At 39.3% G+C, this 27,930-nt stretch overlaps 1 protein-coding gene and 1 long non-coding RNA gene across 2 annotated transcripts; one reads left to right on the top strand and one right to left on the bottom strand.

The window, feature by feature from the left end:
- Positions 1-129: 129 nt before the first annotated feature.
- cers6 (ceramide synthase 6) lies at positions 130-27,698 on the bottom strand. The gene is made up of 11 exons (XM_080903040.1): positions 27,350-27,698; positions 26,266-26,371; positions 26,039-26,169; positions 20,775-20,832; positions 19,435-19,485; positions 19,228-19,320; positions 14,550-14,678; positions 10,716-10,822; positions 9,084-9,240; positions 8,908-8,931; positions 130-1,055 (listed from the first exon to the last, which is right to left on the bottom strand). The coding sequence occupies exons 1-11, from the start codon at positions 27,517-27,519 to the stop codon at positions 897-899; spliced, it is 1,185 nt and encodes a 394-aa protein (XP_080759166.1). The 5' UTR covers positions 27,520-27,698; the 3' UTR covers positions 130-896.
- Positions 15,805-26,027, top strand: LOC308410000. The gene is made up of 4 exons (XR_013974099.1): positions 15,805-16,233; positions 16,317-16,492; positions 23,960-24,134; positions 24,263-26,027. It is a non-coding gene; the product is annotated as an uncharacterized lncRNA (long non-coding RNA).
- Positions 27,699-27,930: the final 232 nt, after the last annotated feature.

The raw sequence follows: 27,930 nt of genomic DNA, 5'->3' as shown, positions 1-27,930 counted from the left end.
TGTGTACACTGCAGTTATGAGCCATGCTACCTCCACGATTAAGCTTATTCAACACACTCGCACATATTTGCAATCTTCATGTTTTTTTGGGTTTTTTTTATTGAACTATTCAAACAATTCTTGTCTGCCTCAAAAGAGGACAAATGGCCTTTAATGTAACGCTTACCAGAAATGTACCAGAATAATTAACAAAATGCTTCAACAGGGAATACAGCATCTAGCCATGTCTGATGCACACACATAATACTGTTATTGACATCTCATATACAGTTTGAGTGGAGAATGAATTTTAAAGTGTAAGTGAATGTCACATAACTATCCATTTGTGAGTTGTGGCATATCTTTGGAGGTGTAGCATTAAAAGTAAACCCAGGTCTTTAGCATTTTGCTAATACTCGTTACTGTTACTCGTTCAGGAGTATGTCATCTTTAACACTGACATCAAAGAATGTCGTAGATGTAGAATAAATGTCCAACTACAGTCTGCAAACTTATTTATAAAAAAATTATAAATAAATAACATAGAATGACACAAACATAGGAGAAAACACACCCCCAGTATGCCAGACCACTGTATGTTAGAGTAGCATGCTTACACCATAGAGTGAAAGGCTTTCATTCACTGGTTAAACAGAGAGTGGGTTGTATCAATAGGAGTGCTTTGATATTTCACTGAGTGCAGTTTGATGTAAATATATAGATGAGGAGAGTAAACTGTCGAAGGAAATTAGTGAAGAATCAATAACAAAACTGCATTTAGCTAAATCTATCCAGAACTTCCAGACAGGCGATGTTGTTCATGTACCCACCACACACACTCTCTCTCACACCCTCTCGTACGCTCTCACACACAGAAGAATTGATGGTGTCTGTAGCGTGGCTCCACTCTTGTGATATCAGTGCTCGTCGGGATACGGGGCTCCTATCAGGTAGCCGTTGGTGCCATGACTTTTGTTTGTCCCATTGGTGGCGCTGGTGTGGTGCTTCTGATTTGGCGGTGGGCTGTCATCCTCATCGGAGCTGGACTCTATGTCGCTGCGGTCGTCTTTAGACACCTGCGGAAAAGAAAGGGGCGGCTGGAGATTACCTTTTTTTCCTCATTAAAATTCTTATCTGTTTCATTATCTGAGGCAGCCAAGCATAACGGTGTTATAAATGGCTTTTGCATGTGAAACGGGAGCTGCCAATCAATATCAGGCAAAAAATAGAAAAAGAAGAAGAAGCTATAACATCTATTCGCAAACATGAAATACGGAGACCTCTGGTTTGATTGCTTCTACCAGTTCAAAACACACATTTACCATGCTTATTACCGTATTAATTGTGTGGATGCCTTAATAGGCATCCACACTATTGAGTTCCTGTTTCTCTTTATTCTTTATTATTCCGGGTGTTTCCGTACACTTTTCGCCGTGGATCTACTTCCACAATTTTTGTGCTATTTTCACCGTTCAAACTCTAAACTGTTCTGCTCTTTCTGCTTATGCTGGCTATGACTTTTGGTGTTTATTACTATTATACTTTTTAAAATATTACACTTTTTTCCTTTAATTTGTCCCATTGAAATGAATGGGAAACTTCCACAATTCTGCTAAAACTTTCTTGTCTTTGAAACTTAACTACTGCCTCATACTTTCACCTAGAAACTTCATTCAAACTTTAAAATGTTCTCAAATGATTTGGCTATTCCTGTATGATTCAGCTTTTTCAGATCTTCTACCGTTTTAATCTTATCCCTCTTTGAGTTTTCAGTTGCAAAATTGTGATTTTTCAGAAAATACATGCGTTGCTATGGTTGCTATGCAATTAACTCAGAGGGGACAGTGAAACTGTTTGAATTTTCTCTTCATGTCCAAACAACTTCTTGCTACTCGCTCAATTTCCACTCAAGCCCCACACATTATACATCAAAACGTAGGTATTTTTGCTGGCTTTCAGAAAATGTCACTATCATTGTTGTGGGACTTATAGATTTTTTGCAAATCTCCTCAGAGTAACACAAAGTCAGAAAACTCTCCATATAAACTCAATGGAGAGTTTGTTCAAAATCACCGCTGGATTTCTCTAATGAGAGGCATTTTCAAATTGTCATATCTCCTTAACGAAGCGAAGTTAAGACATGAGGCTTGTCCCGATATATCTTCAGACACTCCTGATGCTCACAATTCAAGAATTATTTTCTCACCTATTACCGTTCTGAGATGAGTTAGACTTGTTTGAGGGTAGGAAATTTGTCCCTCGCTCAGATTTCATCAGATTTCAATCTCTGGAAATGAACCACTTTTTTCTCTCGTCATATCTTTTTGATGGATTTCCACAGAGCCCTGAAAATTTCCATGACTGTTCACCAACGCCTGCTGTTTCTTACGGTGAAAGAATGATTTTGATGCTCCATATAGATTTAGAGTTACCAAAGGTTGTTTGAGAGCAAGTAAGGCAGTTTTTGCTTCGCCTCTACACAGTTACAGTGTATTACAAGTCATATATCTTTAATAATTTATATTTTATCTCTGAATTATGAAGACCTGAAGATTCCCCCATCTCTTCTGAACAAAACGATGTCTGAATGACCGTTCTAGCCTCTACGGTTAGGGAATTATGGCCATTTGTTCGAGGGGAATCCTGAATGTCAGAAATACACTGAAGAAAACTCACACCTCTCTCTGTGTCTGTGTGTGTAAGGGCTGACTACAGCAGGTGCAGCTAATTTAACTGACCTACATATACCAAGCCCAGACTCTCAACAGCTCCTGTTCCCTTTACTCTCTGTGTATGTGTGTCTGTGTATCAATATTTCTCCTATGTTTAAGTATTACTCCTCAATCATAGTATTTCTGCTAAAGCAAAGTACTTCTGCTACATCTTAGTACTTCTGCTAATTCATAGTATTTCTGCTAATTCATAGTATTTTTGCAAAATCATGGTATTTATGCAAAATCATTGTTTTGAGGCCAAATCATAATATTTCTGTTATTTTATAATATATGTGCTGAATATATTATATGTGCCAAATCATAGTATTTATCCCAAATTATAGTATTTATGCCAAATTACAGTATTTCTGCTAAAAAGCAGAAATAGTTCTTTTTAGCAGGAATTTCTGCCAAAGTATTTATGTTAAAACATAGTATTTCTGCTAAATCAGAGTATTCCTGCCAAATCATAGTATTTGTACTGAAACATAGTACTTCTGCCCAATCATAGTATTTGTACTAAATGATAGTACTTGTGCCAAATCATAGTATTTGTGCCAAAGCATCGTATTTGTAAGGAGTCATAGTATTTCTTCTAAATCATAGTATTTCAATCAAATCTCAGTAGTTGTTGTTAAAACGCAGTATTATTGCCAAATCATAGTATTTGTACCCAATCATAGTATTTCTGCTAAATCATAGCATTTGTGCCAAATCATGGTATTTGTGCAAAAACATAGTATGTCTGCAAAACCATAGTATATCTCTTATGTTATAGTATTACTACTAAGGCATAGTATTTCTGCCAAATCATAGTATTTGTACTAAATCATAGTACTTGTGCCAAATCATAGTATTTGTTGCACATCATAGTATTGGAACCAAAACATAGTATTTGTCCCAAAGCATCGTATTTGTATCGAGTAATAGTATTTCTTCTAAATCATAGTATTTCAATCAAATCTCAGTAGTTGTGTTAAAATGCAGTATTATTGCCAAATCATAGTATTTGTACCCAATCATAGTATTTTTGCCAAATCGTGGTATTTGTGCCCAATTAATAATTCTGTTATGTTATAGTATTACTACTAAGTCATAGAATATCTGTTATGTTATAGTGTATCTGCGGAATATAGTATGTGTGCCAAATCGTAGTATTTATACCAAATCACAGTATTTGTGCTAAAACATAGTATTTCTGCCATATTGTGGTATTTGTGCAAGAACATTGAACTGTTATGTTATAGTATTACTACTAAGTCATAGTATTTCTGCGTTGTTATAGTATTTGTGCTAAAACGTAGTATCTCTGCCAAGTCATAGAATTACTGCAATTTCATAGTTTTTTTAGGAAATCTGTTATGTTATAGTATTACTACTAAGTCATAGTATTTCTGCCAAATCATAGTATTTGTGTGAATTTGTATATTGTAATATCACTGTATTATGTAGTGGCTAAGTAGGGGCTGTTTACAGTGTAAATAGGTCATCTCTTACTTTGGAGTGCCCTCTTGTGGCACCTTTTGGGTAGTGCCTTAGTAAACGTGAACCCTGTAAGAAGTGGTATCAGACTGATTTGTAGTGGAGGAATTTGTTGCCAGTTTTCTTAATCTTTAATCTGTATGCATGTTGTAATGCATACCCTGTTCTTAATCATAGAAACCACACCATATCACCTCTCCACATCCTCCTACTGTATGCCATACCTCCCTGTACCATCCATCTGACCGCCAATAAACTCCACCTGTGGTAATCTAATCCCTGGATGTCAGCCTCTCCTTCTGACCGAGGATAGTTACTATTGCAGCACCACCCAGCATTAAACTGACGTACACCATTCTGTACAATAGTATTTGTGCTAAAAAGTAGTATTTCTGCCAAATCATAGTATTACTGCTATTTCATACTATTTAAGCGAAATTACAGTGTTTCTGCAAAAACATGTTTGAGGGGTGGAAATCTGTCCTCTCATTTTTCAAACTCCGAAAATGAAGCCGTTTCTTCTCTCGTCATATCTCCGCGACGGAGATACGAAGAGCTATGGAAATCACAGTCAAAGTACACCAAAGTCCGCTGATTCACCCAGTGCAAGAATTATGCTTCTATCCCACCTAGTTTTTGAGTTACACGACGTTTTGTAACTCCAAAAAATGACGTTTTTCACCTCTCTCCGCGATCAAATTCTGACTGCTGATCACCCTGCTTTTTAAGGCGCCCCGCCCCCTTTCCAGGTGGCGCGATTGGTAATGACACGGCTCTTCAGACCAAAGGTCGTGGGTTCGATTCCACCTTGGCCCACATGTTTTTTTTTAACTACAAATTTATATACTATCACAGACCGGTAATTCATATTGATAATTTATTACAATTCTGCAAAGTTTTATGATTTTAGCAGCTTTTCTAATATGGACCTCAGATTCTTGTTAACAGTCTATGGCAGAAATACATACAAGTACACAGCCTGATGAAGCAGACAGAAGCAGTACCTCTGATTGGTTCAGCATTTTCACCTCTTATCAGCACAAATCTCAGCCTCTTCTGCTGTTTTCATTAGAATTTTAAGCTTTTCCACCTTTTTTCAGTTACGTGAGAACCAGTTTGGCTCAATGAGTAGCTGAAAAATATCAGCCTCTTCTGCTGTTTTAGCAGGATTTCAGAGTTCAGCTTTTTCACTTGTTTTAAGCACAAATTTCAGTTTCTTTACCTCATTTCACAACAAAGTTCTTCCTCTTCACCTCTTTTCTGCTAATTTGAGCTTCTGCTCCACAGTGCACATTTTCCCTCTCATCATATGTGACCAGAACTCATTTGGCTCAGCGCGTAGGGCAGCTGCCGTGAGACCCGGTGGCAGAGGTTCGAATCCTACCTGTGACAGTTGCTACACATGTTCCCTGCTTGCATGCGCTCTGCTTTCTTGACACTCTCCAGTGTGTCATTACACATACAGCCATCTTCAGCAAGCACTTCTGCTTCTACACCTCTTTTCAGCTCATCTTTTTGCTTCTTTACCTCTTTTCAGCAGAAATTCTTCTGATTCACCTCTTTTCTGCCAAATGTTTAGCCTTTTCACCTCTTATCAGCACAATTCTAAGCAGCTTCTGCTAATTTCACCAGAATTGTCAGTCTCTCCACCTCTTCTTTGTGCGAATGAGTTTGGTGCAGTGAGGTGAGTCGCCGCCTTTAGACCATAAGGGCCAGGTTCGAATCCTGCTCAGGGCAATGTTTTTTCAGCTTTTTTCAGCCGACATCTTCAACGTTAAGGCATCCACACAGCATTTTCGCAGGAAATGCAAATTTTTCTAGTATGATTATCATATCATTTCTGAGATAATCTGCCACACTGATTTAGAGAAAATACACGGACAATACTGATTTTTTGTTTTTTAAAACAACCTACTTTAATGTTTTGCAAGCTTTTATTCAAAATACACATTATTATTCATAGATTCAAATTTAGTCAAGTGCACTGTCATATGAGTTAAACCATTTTCTCTTCTGTTTTTTCCTTCGTAGCAACCCGGAATTTTAAACTCCTGCAGCGCACACCTGCATCACAAAATTTACAGGGATTAAAAAACTGATTCACAGCGTATTACAATTCATGATTACTGTTTATGAACCAACTGTGATGCTGTGTGTCAGGAAATCTTTTAGCCTCATCCTTTAGATAGTTACCTCGGTGCCTGAATATCAACTCTTTGCATGTGGTAGGAAAAGCTGCTGTGCTGGAGTTTAATGGCAGTATATACTTATTACAGTTCTTTTCCTCAAGAGTCAATAAAATAATTGTGCCTTTTTAAAATGTTTAGAGCGCTGTTTAATTTTCTCAGGATGTCAAAGGATGAAATAAGATGGTCTGCTGGCTGATCACATTTTTTTAAATAACAACATTTTTGATTTTCATTTTTAAAGATGAAACAATCTATTAATTATCATGAGACATGGTTGTGGACATGAGGAGGATGAGAATACCAGCGAGGTTTACCTTGGTGCTCACACTGACAGTAAACTGGATTTTATTAAAAACACAGAAGCCCTCTACAAGAAAGGTCAAAACCATCTCCTTGAACATCTGCTAGATGGTGCTCAGGATGTTTTATAAGTCTGATAAGTCTGTAGTGGCTGGTGCCATCCTGGGTCTCAGAGAGGAGGATGCTTGTCCAAGTTACCAGCAATATTGGACAATCCTTCACACCCCTCTCCATCTCAGGCTGGCCAGCCCACTTTATAACTCCTCCTTATGACACCCAGACTATTTGCATATACATAGTATTGTTTTAATAAACTTAATTTATCATTGCACTTTGAGTACCCTATTTTGTCCTCATTATTTTATATTTTACATATTTTTAATAAAGTATTCAGATTTTACAGAGTTTCAATTTTCTGTCTTTTATATGTATATTTTAAGCGAACATCTGTAAAAAACTAATTCCTTCTGGCTTTAATAAAGTTTTCTGATGACATCCACAGACTAGCAGCACAACTGCTTAAAAGTAATTCTGAACTTTGACTTTAGAACAGCATGTAGCAGTGGCAAAGTTAAGAGCTTCTACCAGAGGAGATCTATTGGATAGATTTGATTGACTAAAGCTGTTCAGATGTATTCAAATATGAGTATTATATTTTAGTAAAGGGAAAAAAATTATTACTGTATTACATTTTAAATCCAAAAACTGTAACAGACCTTAATTTGCCACGTTAAAGCTGAGGCTAACAGGAACGTCATCAGTTTTGTCACTGGTGATAAAGGAAAGCCTTGGACATTTTAACATTTTGATGGGAGAATCAAGGTGAGCAGCAAATAAAGTAACACAAACGCCAAATCTTTAAAGGATGGGATTCAAACTGCCGACCTTACGTTATGTAAAGTGAGAGCTCAACAGCTAAACTGCCAGCACCAATGTGTCTGTGAAGGTTCTCAGTCATCCAGGTCATCGTAGTCTAAGGAGCTTGGAAAGAAAAGCGTCTGGACTTATTTGAGTTGCTTGAAGACGCTTCACCCAGACCTCTACATCGGAGAGACCAAACAGCCACTTCACAAGCGAATGGCACAACAGAAGAGCCACCTCCACGGGACAAGACTCAGCTGTCCATCTGCATCTAAAGGCCAAAGGTCACTCTTTCGAGGATGCCAATGTTCACATTTTGGACAGAGAGGACAGATGGTTTGAAAAGGAGTGAAAGAAGCCATCTATGTCCACTGTGAGCGACCATCTTTGAACAGAGGCGGGGGTTTACGACACCAACGTTCTGCCATCTATAATCCAGTTTTGAAATCCCTTCCCAGACACCTTAACGCCCACTCACATCCTGGGCCATCTGACCTCAGGAAATCACGTGATAGGGTGGGGCCAGGTTTCACAATGAGCTCACCTGAAACCCTGGTTGATTGTGACCCACACCCACTTTCACACCTTGGCTCATGTGATTAGGTAGAGGATCATCAGGGAGTCCTTTGTCCTTTGGGGGGAAACTCCCACTGGGTTTAAATCTGGGACTCCCCACCATTTGACCTTAGAACTGAAGAAGCTTCTTGGATGAGAGGTGAAACGTCTTCAAGAAACTTAAAGAAGTCCAGACGCTTTTCTTTCCAAGCTCCTTAGACTGCCAGCACCAATTTATCTGTTGTCGGTCTCAGTGATCTTGACACAATAGGGACCATGTGCTGTGAGATTTACTGAAAAAGCTTAAAAACCTGTTGACATGATGGACTTAATGTTCTTAAAAAGTGATTCAACAGAGGCCTTTCATGCTTCTTAACAATAGAAACACTCGCCAATCTGACATGGCAAGGTTTTCGAATCCACTAGAAGATAGTGAACACAGAAAGAGATTCATGTTAAAGTTTAGCTAATTTATTCGAGTGGACGGGAATCGCTAAAACAACACAATTTACTAAGCTCTTCCTACTTTTGGTGCTTTGATGACAACGGCACCAGTTAAAAAGTTAAATGACTTAAATGACCACCAAACCTAATTGGATCGATTGTCTAGGGAACCCAAATGTCTGTCCACAATTATGAGTGAATCCATCCTCTAGAGGTTCAGATATTTCTTAGGAAGTTGCAAAAGGGTGGTACAGGAAAAGCTAGGGAGTTTTCCACCTCAGGGACCATGAATAGCATGAATAAGAAGCTTTCAGCCAGTAACCACATTAGCTGCAAGAAATATGAGGAAAAACTAAAAGTTGTACAAAATGTCATGTACTTACATGTAACGGATTCCACTTTCCCACCTTGAATGTTGCAGGTTAGCATAGAAAACAGAAAGAGAAAGTCAAAAAATGGCCCATCAGAACACCATACACTATTTATAGATGCACTAGCAGCACAGCAACCTAGATACAAAGGTAAGGATTTTGCAAAAGAACTGGGTTTAGTGACTCACCTTTCCTTTGGAGATGGCTCTGCATGCTGTCTTCACTATGAGGTAGGACCAGAAGGAGTGGAGCAGCTGCAGCATGATCAGAAGCAGGTTGAAGACCCACCAGGATGGGTAGGGCCCTATAATCTCCCAACTCTCAAACAAGGTGGTGTTTAAAATCCTTCCATAGCAACAGAGGGAGACAGAGAAAATTAACTTGACATAAAGAACTAAAGCACACCCCCTCATTTGGTGAATTAGGGCGTGTCCTGGGGGCGAGTACACAAAGCCAAAGGAAGAAAGCTCTGCTCCAAACATATTGTTAAAATCCAGGTGTTTCATGAAAAGGGAGACAGAAATGTGAGTGTTTTATTTATAGTTCAATATGAGTAGAGCAATAATTTACAATTTAATTGAAGTTGGCACTGTAAGAAAAATCAGTGTGTTGCCTAACTTCACATGACACACGATTGAAATTTTAAGGGTCTAAATTTAACCCTGGAACAATTCTTCCAATTCGTTCTGTGAATCATCCTCCAGATACTGAAGCCATGGCAACAGCTTTACAGTAATGACAACTTTACTACGGGTGTGGTGGGGGCTGACTAAAATGTAGCATATGGGAGCATTATATTACAGTATGAACAGAGGGCAGAGGATGTGGGGGTGCCGGCTAAAAGCTTCTTTCTGGAAAAAAAAAGACTTTACTGACAAATATTTCTCAAAGCACTTCTCCAGAAAGCCCCTAATTATCGAAGACAATCTTGATTCTATAAACTCAAAACAGCATTTTTGTGCTGAACAAGAATCGATGGCATCTCAAAGAAAAGCAGACGGCTGCAGCTGCCTGACTGGAAAACGAAATTACGTCTCTCTTCACTTGTGAAAGGTGTGATAACGCTGTGGCTACAGATGACTGTGGAATGACTTCCGTGCGCACGACTAAAATAAACGTATTTATTTTATTTTAGTTTTTATTTTGAATTTATTTATTTATGACTGCAAATATCAGTCAAAAAAGGCAAATAATAACTGCCATTCACAAAGTTATTGAAGAAATTAATTCAAGCTTTTAGAGAGTAATTAAATCTTTTAAACATTTAATTAATCTTCTCTTCTCTCTGTTAGAGAAATTTGGATGGATTAACTCCGCTTTATAATGACGAATAAATTAAAGGTAAAACACCTAAAAAGCAGCGCCACAAAACGATGAAAGCTCTTTTTGAGTGGAAATCACTTTGATGTTTTTAACAATCCCATCAAACTCTAGACACAGTTTTCAAAGATAAACCAATAACCATAATGATCTGCTTTTCATTTACTGATAGGTTTGGCTTTCTTTGAGAGTTTAAAGCTGTGGTATCCATAGTAACTATCACTTAGCAACACAAATTCAAAGAGATTCTGTCTGAACTGCAAACTGTTGTGCAGAAAAAGAAGAAAAAAAAAAGCCAATGAGATCTTGATGGCTAAATTTTCAGAGATGAATTGCCAAAATAAGCAGAGCAACTCAGGCATCTGCTTAAAAAAAAAAAACGTTCCGCAAGTCGTGTGAGCACATGCATGCAAACGCAAAAGGCTAACACACCTGCCCTGATGCCTGGCTTTAGAAGGATGCTAACTATGGTACACAACAAAGAAGCAAATAACACTCACCAGATGGGGTAAACTCCCAGCCTGGAGCTTATGAAGAGAATAGCAAACATTGCAAATAGCAAGTTGCACAGTATCTGACATTTGGCATAGTTGGCCATCTTGGCAGCCTGGGGTTAAAAAAGAAACAGAAATTAATGTAAATAACATAAAAAAAAATGGAAAAAACTCATGTTTCCAGTTTGAATTAAAAAAACACTACATTAAAGTGTGTTAAATGTGTGTAGGTTACATCAATGCTGAAAGAGCTGTGTGGGAGGTGAAGCCTGTTTTGCACATAGTGTAGTTAGATTAGGGTACTAATGTGCAGATAAACATGAAGCCAAACAAAATCCTCATGTTCAACATTTGTGGAAATTAAAAAATAAAAAAAATGAAAAAAATCAGCCATTAGCCCATACATATATACAGCCACGTCCCCGGTGACGCTCTCCCATCCCTTCAGCTCTTGCTTGTTGTGGGGTCTACTAAAGGTAGAGATCAGGTGACTGATCACAAGATCAGGTGAGATGAGATGACTGGCAAGGCTATTCTTTACTCTGAAAGGCTCTTTCAGGTTGTTTTCACTGGATGCGTGGGGTTGTTGTCTTGCAGAAGAAAGAAATCCCTTCAAACGTGTTTGGATGCATGCACATTGCTCCTGTGTGCCCCTACATTCACCCTTTTAGTTCGGTCAGCAGTAAAAGTATTGATTAATGCTGGCATGCCAGTTCTGCTGACAAATGTAAGGGAGCCATAGCTGAAGCACTAAAGTGTTTTCTCTGTGCTTGCTCTAGACTTACCTCTTTGAGTGCTTTTGACCTGGTGTGCAGGACTTTTTCTTTAAATTAATAAACTTGTTATCAATAGGTCATACCAGGTCATTGCTTCACTCAGGTTTTGGTGTGTCAGGCATTTTTTCTTCTTGTGTTTTACCATTTAAACCAGGTGTTGATTTTGGCAAACCACATATGTTCATTTCTCTTAAAAAACAATGTGGTCCTCTAAACCTAATCCTGCTCTTCATTTAATACTGATGGACACTGGTCAAAATGGGAATTGTTACCAAACTCAGTGAATTTGTACATAAACCATGAAATGAACCACAGTGGTCATGTAATATCCAAGACCTTTATATTTGGGATCTCTGTGGCTACATCTTAACCATATTCTTTGAACTGTTCTTATTCCAGGGTGGAATGATGGGTGGATCTGGCTTTCAATAGCTTTCCTAAAGCCCCGACCTCAACCCTATTGAAAATGAGTGGACTACACTTAAAAGAAACCCGACCAATTGAAAAGAACTCTACCAGTTTTGCTACGATGATTGGTCAAATATTGGCCAGAATTATGCCTGAAGTTTGTTGCTGGCTACCAAAAGTGTTTAGCTGAGATGCATCTTGCTATGGGGACATTTACCCAAATATCAGTGAATAATATATGAATAAGTTTGACCCTGTGTGGATGAGAGAAGATCCAAAATAAATGAAAACTTGTGCACCCAGTTATTGGTTCTTTAACGTCATTAAATATGTATGCTTTACAATCATTCCACCCCAGAAAGAAAAGAGATCAAAGAAATCATTAAAAGCCCAAAATTACTACAACATTCATGCCAATGATGAGTCTATGTAAACTCCAAACAACAACTGTAGTTTTTTCATTCATTCTTTTGACTTTTTAGTTTAGTAGCCAGCTTTGTATTTCAAGTTGAATGTGACTGGTCATTAAACACATCAGAGCTGCTTTTCCACCATCCCTGGACTCGCACCAGTTTGCATACAGGGAGAACCGGTCAACCGAGGATGCGATCGCCACAGTGCTGCACACATTACTGAAGCACTTGGAACACAGGAACACCTATGCACGGCTCCTCTTTGTAGACTACAGCTCGGCTTTTAATACCATCCGGCCATACAAACTCCGTCCCAAACTCCACCAACTGGGACTTAACTCCTCTCTGTGCAACTGGATTGTGGACTTCCTCACTAACCGTAGACAGAGTGTCAGAGTGGGTAAGAACACCTCTTCCACCCTTGTGGTCAACACCGGTGCCCCTCAGGGGTGTGTTCTGAGCCCTCTGCTATACACTCTCTTCACCCATGACTGTATTTCCTCCTGCGCGTCCAATCTCATTGTTAAGTTTGCAGATGACACTACAGTGCTCGGACTTATATCCAACAATGATGAGACAAACTATAGGACAGAGGTGCAACAACTAGAGTCATGGTGCCACGACAATAACTTGGTCTTAAACACCAAAAAGACCAAGGAGATCATTGTAGATTTCCGGAAGAGGGGTCATAACAACCATCTGCCTCTCTTCATTGGCAGTGAGGCGGTGGAGAGGGTGAGCAGTTTTAAATTCTTGGGGGTAACTGTGACCGAGGACCTGTCCTGGGGCAACCATATCACCTCAGTTGTACGGAAGGCCCAACAGCGCCTCTACTACCTGAGGAGACTGCGGAGCGCACACATTCCCAGATCTCTGATGTTGAACTTCTACAACTGTGCCATCAGCAGCGTTCTGACGTATGGATTTCTAGTGTGGTTCCCCAGCTGCACCAAGGCCGATCAGCAAGCACTCCAGCGGGTGGTGAAAGAAGCTGGCAGAATTATTGGAACAAGTCTGCCAGAGATCAGTAATATCTTCCCCACTCGCTGTCTGAGGAGGGTGCACAGTATCCTGCGGGACCAACATCACCCTGCGCGCCACCTTTTCCATCTGCTGCCCTCAGGGAGAAGGTACAGGTCTATACAGGCCAGAACATCCAGACTGGCCAACAGCCTGTATCCACAGGCTGTGAGGCTCCTGAACTCTCTGCCCCCCTCTCACGGACAATAACCATATCCAACTTCTTAATAGCAATGAACTGGTCTGCATTGGTGCATCATATCTTTATTCTCTTCCCCCTCCTGCCCCCCCCTCTTTCTTAAATAGATAACTATCATATCTGATATCATATCTCACAGTACAATAATATTGAATGGGTTGCATTGTTGTATTTTGTCATGTTTCTCAGGTCTTTGTCTGAATTTCTACGAACATTATTGCTAAGGATTGTCTTATTGCATTGGAGTCACACTGGGTTAAATATGTACACTTGGGTTTTAAGGGGTATTTATTATTTTCTTCTTTTTTTTGGGTTGTATGGAAGCCCCAAACGCAATTTCATTGTTCTTGACAATGACAATAAATAAATAAATACTAAATACTAAATACCAAATACTAATACTAAAGAACAAAAACGACCACAATACCTTCAATGCAATGCAATTTAGATCTAATCTACACTGTATGGACAAAAGTATTGGACCACACCTCTTCATCTTTGAATTCAGACATTTTCAGTTTCATTGCCACAGGTGTATAAAATCAAGTACCTAGACATGCAGTCTGCCTTTACAAATATTGGTGAAAGAGTGGATCGTTATAAAGACCTCACTGATTGTGGCACGGTGAAATTTCTTTGCTCTCAGAAGAAATTTCACAAGCAAACTCTCAACAATCAACTGTAAATGGCATACTTGCAAAGTGGAAGTGTTCAGGAACAAAGCCACAAAGTGGCTAATGACATAAAGTTACAGAGTGGGACTGCTGAGATGCACAATGCATAAACTTTGCCACTGTTTCACACAAAAACTATGTACCGTTTGTGGCATAGGTTTCTATGGCTGAGCAGCTCCTGTAGGTGTAATGTGTAGGCAACCCAGTACTTTTGTTCATATAGTATATGCATAGAGTTGTTGTTACATGGTATGGTGTGTTGTTCATACTGTGTAGACTGTGTTTAAATCACTCTACCCACACACCCATCTATCCATCCACAGTGTTTAAGTCTCTCCCCGGATCCTCACCTCTATCAACACGTCAGCTGCATCGTGCAGACACATGACCAGAGTTCCCACTCGTGCCATGTTGTTCACATAGGAGAATACAATCAGAGAGATTGTTGCCACATGGTGCAGGAACATGATCAGGAAATCCTGGGGAAACAGCATCCAGCAAAATGTCACATAACTATAGAAAGAAGTTTTAAAATGTTACTGCATGCTGCACATATTACAATTTATGCAAACAAAAATAGCAAATACACCCCCAGCGCCCAAGCATTTATCAACAGTTTCTGCAGTAGTGTGTTTAAAAAAAACCAAACTAGATATTCACACATCCTACTATCTCAGGCACAGCTGTGTCTCAAAAAGGGAAGATCCCACTGAGAAAACAGTTTGCAAGATCTTTCTTTTTACAGTGTGGTGTAGTGTTGGAGGAACTGGGCCCTGTGTGCTTCTTTATCTTCCTTAAACATATCAGGGCTGCAGTTTTAAAACATTTAAGTGTTGAATGAGGTTTTAGAGTTGAAAGTGAGCTAAAAGCTATGTTTCTTCAATACAATCCCTGCTGTAACTACACAACTAACGATATTGGTATGAGCCGTTAGGTTTTCTAGCTTTGAATAGAGCTCCAGATGACTAAGCGGCAGGACCGGGGACAAGGGGGGCATTCCTCTAACAAATCTTTAGCTACTGAATCATCTGAGGATGGCAGCTTAAAGCACCCAGAACCAGTCCAAAGTGGCAAGTGAATGAGGAGAGAAGATGAGCAGGAAGAGTAATGATGCAAGAGTGAAAGCAAGGCAAGAGTGTGCAGGGGGAACATACTGAAATTGGCAGGGGATGCAGAGGACCTCCTCAGCGTAGTGCTGTGCATGAAAAAAACTGAAAGGAGAAACAAAAACAGACAACATGCCAACAGTCAACAAAGAGATGACAGAGTGAAGGCATACACAGCATGGCATCGTGAGGGCTGCTGCTTGCTGCTGTGAGTGCAGTGAGCGGAGTGTGTTTGAATAGAGGGCAGAGCTGGGATGGAGTGGAGACAGGAGTACGATCATGGCTGGAAGGCATGCAAATTGATGCTTAATGAGCCAAAAGTGTGGCCATTTTCATAAAAAAAAAAGATGAAGTGGGATGAAGATGACTGAATGCTTCCATGGACTGACTTTCAGCTTAGACACAGACCAAGTTGGTTTTTTAAAAGAATGCACAGCAGAGAATAAAGGGATTTTTTTTTTTTACTATTATCTTTTTCTTTGTTATCTGTCGTACAAATAAAGCTACAGTGACTAGGGATGGGTATCGAAAACCGGTTCTTGTTGAGAACCGGTTCCCACTGTTTCAATTCCTTGGAATCGTTTGCCACTTTTAAAAACGATTCCCTTATCGATTCCAGTCGCCCCGAATGACGTCATCACGTTGAGTAGCGTCTTTTACCCAGTAGGAAACACGGCGCCTGAGCGGCACAAACGCTCAAAAGTTTGGTTACACTTTATGATAAAGGATGACAACAGGGCAACGTGCAATACTTGCAAAGTAGAGATTTCATCAGAGGGAGGAAACACTACGAACATGCAAAAGCATTTGCTCAAAAAACACGCGATTGCTTTCAACGAATGTCGTGTTTTTGATCCGCTCCGGACTAGCGACGCTCAACCCAGCAGCAGCGGTAGCGTTTCCACGTCCTCTCCCGTTAATACTGCAGGTAACTAATCAATTAGCATTGCATATTATGTTAGCGCGATTTACCTTATTACAAAACCTGCTATTACTGTGCGTTGCATTTAGTGACCATGATGAGACAGACAGAGTCTGGCTGGCTCAGATGCTGGCAGTTCTCGCTGCAGTCTACCGTTAGCGTCTCCTTTCAGGCCAGGATAGACGAATGTCACCGAGCAGTGACTAAGTTTGTGGTCAAAGGTTTGCACCCATTTGCCACAGCAGATGCCCCCGATTTCACTTTGGTAAGTGAATGTGTTTAATTGTAGGCAGGACATTACTGGATATTCTTGTGTAATTGCTACAGAATAATTTATGTTAAATTTTGTTATTGCTACAGAAGAATATTTATTTTATTATTTTACATATACATTTTTTTTCCTGGGGACCCTGTGACACCCCATTGAAGAGCCGTAGGCTGGATCTCTTAAGATCTCACTGTTGGGTTTGTAAGGCCATGTTACTCCTAAATTTCTATCTTGTTCAAAGAGAAGATATAAAACACAGTTCTAAGCTAATCGACTTTAGTGTTCTCCTTTTTAAAAAAAAAAAGAATCGATAAGAGAATCGATAAGGAATCGAATCGTTAAACAGAATCGAAAATGGAATCGGAATCGTTAAAATCTTATCAATACCCATCCCTAACAGTGACTGATATATACAAGTTTTAAATCACTCAGCGTACATGCATTCACACCCTATAAGCCTAAACCAATTTCTGATCGCTTTAAACGCTCTGTTTCAGACAGTTTTTTCTACTGATGAATCTGTATGATATCAAAGCGAGGTGCTATACACCCCTCCTGTTTATGAGAGCTAGCCAATCAGAACAAAGGAAAAAAGTTGGCTTAAATGTAGCTCCACAGACATATCAGCTAAAATGGCTCGTTTCAGACAATGGGTGAACTGAGGGGTTGCGCTATAATCCAGGAGAAGGATTATTTTGAAGAGCAAAGATTGCTATCAGCTTTAGTAGAGTTAAGTCTAGAAAAGTGGAGCTGGAAATGAGCATAGGTACACTTTAATAGACCTGATTATTTGTGAAAGCAGATTTTACATTAGGTGAGCTGCCTCCAGAGTCCTGGTGCTGTGCATGCAGTTTCACTGTTGTAGCTGCGCGATCTGTGCCAGAAACCTGATTTGTTCTATGTACGTGCAAAAACCTTTCACAATAAAACCACAAGACATATGCTCTGTGTGACTGCAGTAATCTCAGAGTAGTATACAGAAGTGTATTGAAGCTGGCTCTAGGGTTTAACCAAAAACTTGGTCCTAATAGTTAAACAGAAAATTTAATTTCATCCTTTTTGTGTTTTTGTGAACAATGCTAAAATATAAGACGCTAATAAAATAAAGGATTATATATTTACCTATTAAGTACACACACTTGATAAACAAAAAAGCAGGTAAAAAAAACTGCTTTAGCTGAGTAAAATAGCAGTTTGAACCTAAATTAGCTTAAGCATTTATTTTACATATTAACTATAAGACATATTTGTTATGATTTTATATAAATCATAACAAATATACATTTATTAATTTGTGTACAAGAAAGTCCACTGCATTAGAAAAAAGTCAACCTCGAAAATATGAGAAAAAAAGACTTATTTACCTGCTTGCAGATAAGCAAAATATGTAGCCTATAACAGTGTTTTTAATAATATACGGATCTTCGGTTATAGTGATTTATTGCAACACTGGGAAGAAAAAGATTTTTTCCTTTTCCTTTTTAACTACTGTCTTGACTGCCAGTAGGTGCATATATCTCAGCACACACATCAACACAAATCATTTTGTCAAATGTGACACATTATACCCTCAGTGGTTACTTTATTAGGTACATCTGTTCAACTACTCGTTAATGTAACTATCTAATTAGCCAATCACATGGCAGCAACTCAATGCATTTAAGCGTGACTTTGAACAATGGTTGTGGTTCCAGACATAGTTGTAGGTGCCAGACACGCTGGACAAAAAAAAAAAAAAAAAAAAAGATATCCAGTGCTTTGTTGATGCCAGGGGTCAGAGGAAAATGACCAGACAGCTTCAAGCTGATAGGAAGGCAAAAGAAACTCAAATAATCACTGGCTACAACCAAGGTATACAGAAGGCCATGTCTGAACATGTAAGACGTTGAACCTTGAGTCAGATGGGCTACAGCAGCAGAAGACCACACTGGGTGCCTCTTCTGTCAGCTAAGAACAGGAGACAACTCACACGGCCTCACCAAAATTACTTCCTGCTACAACATTTGGACCATAGGGTCAAGATTTGGCATAATCAACATGAAAGCATGGATCAGTCCTGCATTTTATTTATGATTCAGACTGCTTCTGGTGGAGGTGTAATGGTGTGGAGGAGTTCAATATACTTAAATGGCCTCCACAGTGACTGGATCCCAATCCAATAGAGCATCTTTGGAATGTTGTGGAATGGGATATTCACATGAATGAATGTGCAGCTGACAAACCTGCGGCAACTGTGCGATGCTGTCATGTCACTATCGACCAGACTCTCTGAGGAACGTTTCCAGCATGTTGCTGAATCTTTGCCAAGAAGACTTAAGGCAGCACTGAAAGCAAAAGGAGGTCCAACCTGGTACTAGGAATGTGTACCTAATAAAGTCACCTTTAAGTTCAGTCATTGGCTGAAGGGATTATTTAAATGTAGTTAATCAAAGTTTTTGTAAACTAGTCAGAATAAAGTGTTTCGGCTTCGTGTTAAAGTTTAGTTAATTTATACAGTGATGATACAATCAAACTGATTAAAACAGACTAAACATTAATCACAAAAGGATCGGGATGTCTTTTCTGTGATAGTGCTACTTACACTTGCATAAGAACAACACGTTTTTCTAGATTCAAAACAAATAAGTAAGTAAATAACCTTGTTCTCTTTTGCCTTCTAACAAACAAATGATGATTTGTGCCACTGGACATGCATGATGTGTGTTTTTTTTATGACATGTGCTCATAATTACCTTCCTCCTGATGTCTGTGAATTGGGAAAACAGCAACGACAGATAGAAAGACAGCTCCAGTATATAGTAATAATGGATGTCCACAGTCAGTGGCTGCATAAACACACAAAGCAGCAGAGTTAAACTAAATATTTGATAGGTAGTAAATCCAGGAATGCTGTAACATGATCGCAAAGGATGGGTAAACATTGCAGAGTAAATGTTTACCTGGTAAGGGTAGTTGTACCAGCACTCTTTAGTGTTCCATAGCCATGGAGTCTACAAGAGATGAGAACAGTATGTTTATACCTTAGACAAAGAAAATCAAACAATATAATAAAAAATATTATTAAATTTTGACTGACTTGTTGAGGGGCAATGATAGCAGTAATTCTTTGGCTTATATAAAACTGAATAAATGCTAAATTGCTATGTTCTGCTCACACCACCATAAGACAAAAATCTCGAGTAGTGACGTAAAGATGAGAAGAGTGACGGCAACTGAGATGCTAAAAAAATGTGTTATAAGCAAACAGTGACCCATCACTGGGGCTGAGTTTACGTCTCCTGCACTCCTCTCCAGACCCGCTCTATTAATAAATCCCGCAGAGGCTGGAGCCTGCAGCAGCGGCTGCCAGGGACTTAACTATTTTCACAAAGTGCTTCGTCATGCAACTTGTGTCTGTGAGAGATTTATCCTGCTCTGTCTCAGCCACTGCTGTGATTGTGTTAATATACGGATTTTCATGAATTTATGCATGAACTCTATTAAACCTATCTCGGTCACATATTTCAGTCAAATTTGCTTAACTGGCTTGTTACCATAAATGTATGAACTCTACAAAGTGTGGCTTATTGATGTGTCTGCTGGAATTTCAGGCTTTTTAAAGAGGAAACACCATTTCAACCCCTAAACTACACATAGTAGGCTTAAGGCGCTGCATACATGCATACATATTCATGAAGGTAAAAATATCTTTTAACAGGACATGAAAAATGGTCAATATGAATATTATCATTACACGGGTATAGTTTTAGGTGTGGTAACCCTAAAAGTTAAGCTAAACATCTGGTTAAATGGTATATGTCATAAAAGGGGCATTTAAAAAAAAAAAGCCATGCTTTATTGATAACACACTTACACTACTCACCGTAGGAAAGCCACAATTTCCAACAATGACAAAGTCACTTAATTAATTAAATAGCAGTGATGACCACTTTAAATGTCATCATCTCAGTTATTTCAAGTCCTTGTTTTTGTATAAGTAGGTGGCTCTTCTTACACGGGATAACACGACACACAACAGAAGCTCCTTTGAACATTGGCTTCCAGCTGTTAAAAACTACATGTCACTATAGTAACACAGAAAACCCCCTGACTGATTAGAGGTCATTTTTATTCCTCTACTGCCTTCCCTTTTCCTTTTTTTGTCTTTATAAAATTAGTCACTTTAATTCAATTTTATCATGTACCGCTATACTTTAAGTGGTTTAGAAAATAGCTTCACATCTCACAGATCCATATTAAATCCAGCTCCTGTTACAGAAACTCTTTAAGTAAAACTTACCTTTTTAAGGAATCGTACTCCGTAGGTAAATATGTATAAGTAGAATGTAAATCTCCACCTGAAACAAATAAAAAGATCATGACTATAGACTCATCTGATCACAAAAATCTTTAGTTTTTCTTTTGGGGGTGTAACCTTAAAAAAATGTGTTTAACAGCAGTGGATTTCAGTTTTGGTCTAGTCTGGAGCAACACTAGTATTAAAGACAGCCTCCTCTAGCTCTGCAGTGCACACATATTTGCAGCTGTTTATATTTATCTTTTTTTTGCACATTGATTTCTGTTTTCTACAGAATCCAAACAAAACACATTCTGAGACCATTTTGAGGAGAATAATGACCTGCATCCCAAAATGTTTTCCAGAATCTGATGTAATACCACTCGTGCTGTATGCTATTTATTTTGTTTAATCCCTTGGTGCAACACGCTGTGGCTCACATTGTGGCTGTTATGCCTGTAATTAGGAACTGGAAGTGGCGTAAGGTCTTCTTATTCAACTCTGCAGTCTAGGGCAAATCAATGAAAATAAGACGTCACTGACTTCCCTTGTGAGGTCTGGAGGGGGGAAAAAAACACTCACTCTGTCCATTCCCAACCCTTCTCTGCTTTATGTAACCCTGCACATAAATTACAGTAACCACAGCTACACAATGATCGGGAAAGTCATCACGAGGTCTGACTTCGAGCTTACAAGAAGGAAACTGCTTCAGCTGACACATCAGTGATCAAAGATGTGCTTATAAAATACCTCCTACTTATCCCAGTCATCAATTGGGAGGAATGATTCAAGATTGGCCCCTTAGCAAGCCCCCTATCCAATGCAGCTTCCATAGTTGTGCAAGCTGCATTACGCCAATTATTTCATTCGTGTCTCTAAATGGAGACAAATTAGCCCACAAGGAGAAACTGTGATGACTTCATTAAATATTTCATTCCTCTGAGATGTCACTGTTATCTTATAGTATCCTTTTTAATGCATCTCCGCACACCAAACGGGTGACAGCTGGACAGCGATTTCCACAGTTTTTTTTTTTAGAACAGCAGTAATATTTGGTTAACTTAAATAAATAAAAAAGTAAGGCAAAAGCTGGCAAATGGATTGAGATTGATGCAGGGGATTTCTAGTATTTCTTGACTTTTTACACCACAATTTACATTCACAAAGTGCTTTATTCTAGATATACAGATCTTTTATCTGTTACACACACATGCGCACAACTATGGATGAACTTTCACCCTCATATGAACTAGACTGACTCACTCATCTCGTGAGCCCAATAGACAGTCAGTCTAATAACACAAACACTAGTTATTGTGTTCAGCTGATTACTATAAGTTACTATAGATGCCTGAGTGTAAAGGTATGTCTCTGCATTTTTATATTGCATAAACTCTTTTGAATACAGTTGTATAACTCCACGAATCAAACCAGAGGAACAAAGCAGAGCTTGACTTCTATGACACGGAAGAAAACATTAACTGACAGACGATGTGGATCCTGTCATGTGAAACAAGCATTTGCATACTTTAAAGCTTGCGTGGTGTGGTTGTTTGACCTCAAATCAAACACCTTTGGACAGCTGCAGGCCCTGAAACTCCACGATTCATAAACGCTCAAAAAAAGAGAACAAGGTAAATCCACATCGGCTCCTTTGTGCAGGAACGAGCTGTTACTCGCGATGAATACTACAGGAATTATTACCACATTGATGTGCTGCTTGTGGAAGCCATCATTAACTGCTTTTTGTGTCTGATCAACAGTATTGTAAGAGCAAATCAGCTGGACGAGTCTACCTGAAACACAGTAAAGACTGTTGCATGGCAACTGGTTGATGAAGCCTGCAAGAGTCTTTTACAAGTGCTACTGAATCACTGCTATATATGTGCAATCACAATGACTCACAAATGCTTCCTTTGAATAGTTTTTTTTTTCCTGTCGTCAGGCACCGATTGAGTTTTGTCATTATGAGTTACACTTTTTCAAATTGATGATGACAGTTGAGCAAACTGTCACCTTTTAAAATTTAATTATCTAAGAGCTGCTGTGTATTTGGTGCACTCGATGGAAAAGCTATTAGCCAATTATACTTTTAACTAAACAATACTGTGTATCAGCTGTGGTTAATAGGATTATTCTTATGCAAATTTAGGCATAAAAACTATAGTTCATACAGCACATATGCTTAAGGTAATGCTCGGATACAAACACCGTCTTTTTATAAGTGCTTAATCACGCTTTAATAAATTGTTTTTTTACGTATGATGAAAGGCTGGATTTCAAATTTAGACAGCTCAACTAATCACGGAGAGCTCAAATGCACCTGTTTAGACAGGACATTGCTTGAGGGAGGAAATAATTGCAGGGGTGACTTTGATTTGATTAAAAACTCAGTAATGAGGCTGCTTTTATTCTGAAGGTAGCGCCTAGTGTTGGAATAAAATCATAAAAAGCAGATTGTACTGGCTCATTTAATTTACCTTTATCCAGATTCTGCCTTTGGAACATGGTTTGAAATGCTGACTTTAGGTAGTCTGACTACATTTCTATGTAATTTTGTTGCATAAGCACAATGTAAAAAATTGAATTTAATGGGATGTGTTCAAAAGAAACTTGGCTGATATACATTCAGTTTAAACCAAGCATATTTTCCTCAGTGATTAATTATTTGAATAAGTAAACCTTTGAGTTTATATATTTCAGATGTATTTTAATCAAAAATAATGCTTCATGTTTACAAGGGCAAACAATCCTTTATTGAGTGTACTTGTCCTTTAGTAAAATAAGAAAAGATGAGATTTAAATTCAAATATTTGAATTTAATTTGGAAGAACGTGTTTGCCCTTTTCTTCTGTTTTTAGTTTCTGTGCTGAGATGAAAAAACTGCACTCCTATGTACCACGTGGTAGGAGGAATTTGTGCATTTCCAAAGAATACTCCGTGAATAATCCACTTCAATTGGTTGTAATATGGAAAGCAAAAAAAAATAAATAATTACTTGGATTTAGTAGCAGTCCATTTAATTATGCATCTAATATTAAGGGACACCTGACATAGATAATATAAGGTTAAAAATCATCATTATTTAATAGTATTAACTCTAGTAACAGACATTCTTTGTCACTGTCTTTAAAACAAAGGAAAAAAGTGGGTAATTTTATCCTTTATGATAATTTCTTTATTCTCAGTGAACGCAACGATGAAGAAGAATGGAGCAAGATGAGATCAGACAACTGGAGCTGTTGAGCACATCAAAGCGAGCTCCTGCCTCAGCCTGTAACGACCAAGAACTGAAAAGAGGAAGGGCTCTACTCCCCAAGTACACTGCAAAATCTTAATTTACTGTGAAGCCTCTTAGTCTGAGTGAGTTTTCATTTCTTTATGGATTTTCTTCCTTTCTATATAAACAAAGTTATTGCAGGTTTGTTGCTAAGAAAAAAAATAGTACACTTGCACTTGACTGGATAACTTTTTCTCTCTTTTTTTTGCAGTCTGTCTGGGTAACAAAAGCTGGGAGACAAAGTCCATGCAGAGCCTTCATTATTTTCAGACCAAATGTGTCTACTACATGCTCCCAGTCTGCATAATGAAAAGAACAGACACAAATTCGGCCATCATGACAACTGCGAGACAAAGAATCCTATCAGTCTGTAACAGCTGTGCATGAGGGCCTAATTAGAGCACAATCACTGCTAGAAGCACTGAAGCCAGCCTGTTTGGAGGACTGCACTGTGGGCAACTGAGACTCACAACCTGGACAAACTATTGCAAAGCCCCGTGTTGTCTGCTATCAATTATGCCGAGTGCAGATAACAGTTTCGGCACGGGTGTTGCTTTGAACGAACGAATGCCAGCAAAGCATGTACAAAAAGCCCTTACATATTTCATACAGACACAAATCGAATCTCTCTTTTCATTTTATTTTTTTTTTTGTGTTCAGATTCTTCTTTGAGCTTGTAACAGGAGTCCAGTAGTCTAATCAGCCGACAGTGGTCTCCTGAGTGAACAGCAGCCTCAGGCAGATCAGAAGATGTGAGGCTCCCCGTGTCTCAAACTGCCAGATTTGCTCTACCGGTGTCAGACATGACCCTGCTCTGACAGCGACACTCGCTCGTTGGCCTTTAACATCACACGCCAAGTAACTACCATTTCCCTGATGGCAAATGCTTTACTGCAGATTAGCCAGTTCTCTATTACAGACTGAGTGGGTTTGCTGGTTCGCACTGGGACTATTATCCAACAGCAGCACCAGCATTTATGTTGCAATCTTCATAAGCCGTGTAAGACACAGCACTGACTAACCAAAACTGAAGCAGCCCTCTTATAAGCTTTCAAAGGACCACACCAGCATTTCTGCTTGAATTTGACCACAAAGCTGAAATAAATGATCGCTGACTGATTATCAGTTGAAGACTCAACATAACACTAACTGGAAGAGAGGGACATTTAACATAATATATCGCCTGTGTCCAGTGTGTTTCTCCTGTGCATACCTCAGCTCAGCTCTTGAGAAAGAGCCTCCCTCTCATCTTAGCAGGATCCCAATTTAAGATTTTAAAATGCTCTTTTTCTTCCCTTGCTGTTCTAGTCTTGATTTATTTGAAATAATTACTCCATGAGATGACAGTGAGATCCAAAAGAAAGGTTGATTGGCTTACAACTTGAACAGTATCAGGAGTTTATCTTAAATTCAATTAAATTCAAATCTCTTCTCCTATCTTGTTCTATGCTTGTCCGATTAATTCTCAAGTTGGACAGGACAATTTTGTTTCAGATCGAGTTATTATTTTGGTTCTCTGCTGTCCTCTGTGTCATTTCTCAAATCTCATATCTTTAAATTTGACATTGATTGTCAAAGAAAAAAAAACAACTCCAACAAGGTGAAGATTTTAATGAGCATCTGTCACTACAGCCCTCAAATTTCCCCTTTACATTCCTGCCTCCATTTCCCTAATTTGTTTTTTATGAGTATGTGCACCCACACAATTTACCTTCAGTTCCATACCGTATGAAAATGAACTTGCAGAGACATGAAACAAGCTCGATTTTTAAAATCATTAACCGTGCCTGCTTTTACTGCTGTCACAGATGTGTTGTTGATAAGTGGTAAAACAGCGCAGCCCATTCAAATGACTACACTCACAACAACTGTGACCAAAAGTTAAGCACCAGTGCACAAACTCTGATGTTTACAGAGAAAAAGAAACGTGCAGAGGAAACATGGCGTGCAGCTAAGTGAGGAATGTCTTGATTATAGTTTGTCTTACATGCTCTCACAGAATCTGGCGAGAGTGCTGGGCTTCTCTTGGTTGCGTCGTTGTCTGAACCAGCGCTGGATGGTCCGCACATCCCAGTCGAGCTGCTTGGAGAGACCCTCCAGCCTCTTCTCATCTGGGTGCTGTCAAGAAAATATAAACACTCCATAGGTTAGATGTAGTTCAGTTATTAAGCTATAACTGAATGATAATTAGAAAAAAATGAAAACGTGGACAACCTTGGTTATAGCAGTGAAGACCTTTTCCAGGATGGCATTGGGTTGTGCTTTTTGCGGCCCGTTAGTCTGGATCTTCAGGCCCATGGCACATGGTCTGGCAATAAACCTGCAAAAAACAGATCATGACACCATTTACATATTAAAGGGCTCAGTCTCTTTTCTTTTATTCTTTAAATTAAGGACACTGGAGCAGTCAGTAATGCATACTCTTTCTCTGCAGGTGCTGAATAACAGTGTACTGTAAAGATCTTTTGACCACAAACGGTTTAACACAGAGGGGAAAAACACCTATGTGTTGAACTGCTGAAGTGTAGTATCCACGTAGTATTGATGAAGAAACAGTAAATGACGCCACAGTGTGACTTGTTTGTCAAGATGTGGTGAGAAAGTACACAAGAGTTGACAGTCAGCTGCTAAAGTTAACACGTGGCTGTCTACATGAACAAAAATAATAATACTGATATTAAAAACTCCCCTTACACAGACATATATTTCATGAACGAAAAACCAGCAAGTCAAACATCATCGGATCATTTTAACTTTGTTACTGAGCGTAAATGAGGGCTTAGTGTGGAAATGTAAGGCCTCACTCACTACTTTGTAAAGAAACTCTCATGACAAGCATTGCTGTGATGACACCATCGTGGCTTAACGGTCAGACACATGATCATGCAACATGCAAAACATCACAAATAGAGCAGTGAAAAAAACCCCAAAACACAACCCCCCACCGATAAGATAGGTTAAAGGAAACGGTTTTTAGAACGATGGTTTGCAGAAATTATGGTTTGGGCTAAGAGGACGGTGAGTGGATTGGCCAGGTATGGTAACTTGGCCGCACAGCGTGTGCATGTGTGTGCCTCGACAGATGCATCAAATGCAGACAGCGCGTAACGCTGCGGCCCTGCAGAAAGAAAGATGATCACCCTAGTGATTTGTGGGCTAACCAGACAAGATGCCATTGTTTAGGTACCAGACTGACACACATGGACAGCGGGGTGTGCTGCATCGTTCGCCGGAATATTTCGACAATAGAAGACCGTATCACAGCCACCTGGATTAACGCATGTGCGCGTCGACCCACCTTTCGAAAACCAGTCGTATCATAAAGATGCAGAATGCTAAAGGACAAGCCAGATAGAGATCCTCGGCTTGCGGAAACGTTGCCTCATCTGTGTTTTTTAAGTCAGCCCAGGTTACATTGTGAGGGAGCCAGAATCTCTCATTCCAAAACCACGCCAGAATACCGGCCATCTCCCTGCAGCAGACACTGTGACCGGGTCGAAAGAGAAATGATGGCCCGCTGTATCTAGGAGGTCTCTCAGATGCGATCTGACGGCACAGGCTCTGCTGATGATGAGATATCCGTGTGCGATCGCCGTCCGTCCGTTTCCCCTCAGCTATTCCAGTGTAGGGAAGTAGACTCAATCAGCTCCTCTGCAACTGATTGGTGCGCTGACATGTCATGCAAAACAGTCAGCGCACATGCCGGGGCTATACCACGGCGTCATCAAGGTAAAGCACTGGGGTAACACTCAGCCTAACACAGTATAACTGATTCCCCTTTCATCAAATACAGAATGGCGTTTGCTTTATTTATACTCCTGTTTTATAGGTGTGATGCTTTTATTGTTGGAGAATCCTGTAGTAACCTGCCGACCTGGT

The sequence above is a fragment of the Rhamphochromis sp. 'chilingali' genome (assembly GCF_963969265.1).
Source record: "Rhamphochromis sp. 'chilingali' genome assembly, chromosome: 14".
In the NCBI taxonomy this organism is placed as follows: Eukaryota; Metazoa; Chordata; class Actinopteri; order Cichliformes; family Cichlidae; genus Rhamphochromis; species Rhamphochromis sp. 'chilingali'.
Note: the sequence above shows the minus strand (reverse complement) of the source record. Positions and strands in the feature narration are given on the sequence as shown.

Excerpts from the sequence above, each read along its gene's own strand:
- cers6 (XM_080903040.1), bottom strand. The coding sequence starts at position 27,519 with ATGGCCGGTATTCTGGCGTGGTTTTGGAATGAGAGATTCTGGCTCCCT. Across the intron at positions 19,486-20,774 it reads GAGTACGATTCCTTAAAAAG|ACTCCATGGCTATGGAACAC; the intron begins GTAAGTTTTACT and ends CATCTCTTGTAG. Across the intron at positions 1,056-8,907 it reads GAAAGTGGAATCCGTTACAT|GTGTCTAAAGACGACCGCAG; the intron begins GTAAGTACATGA and ends TCTTTTCCGCAG.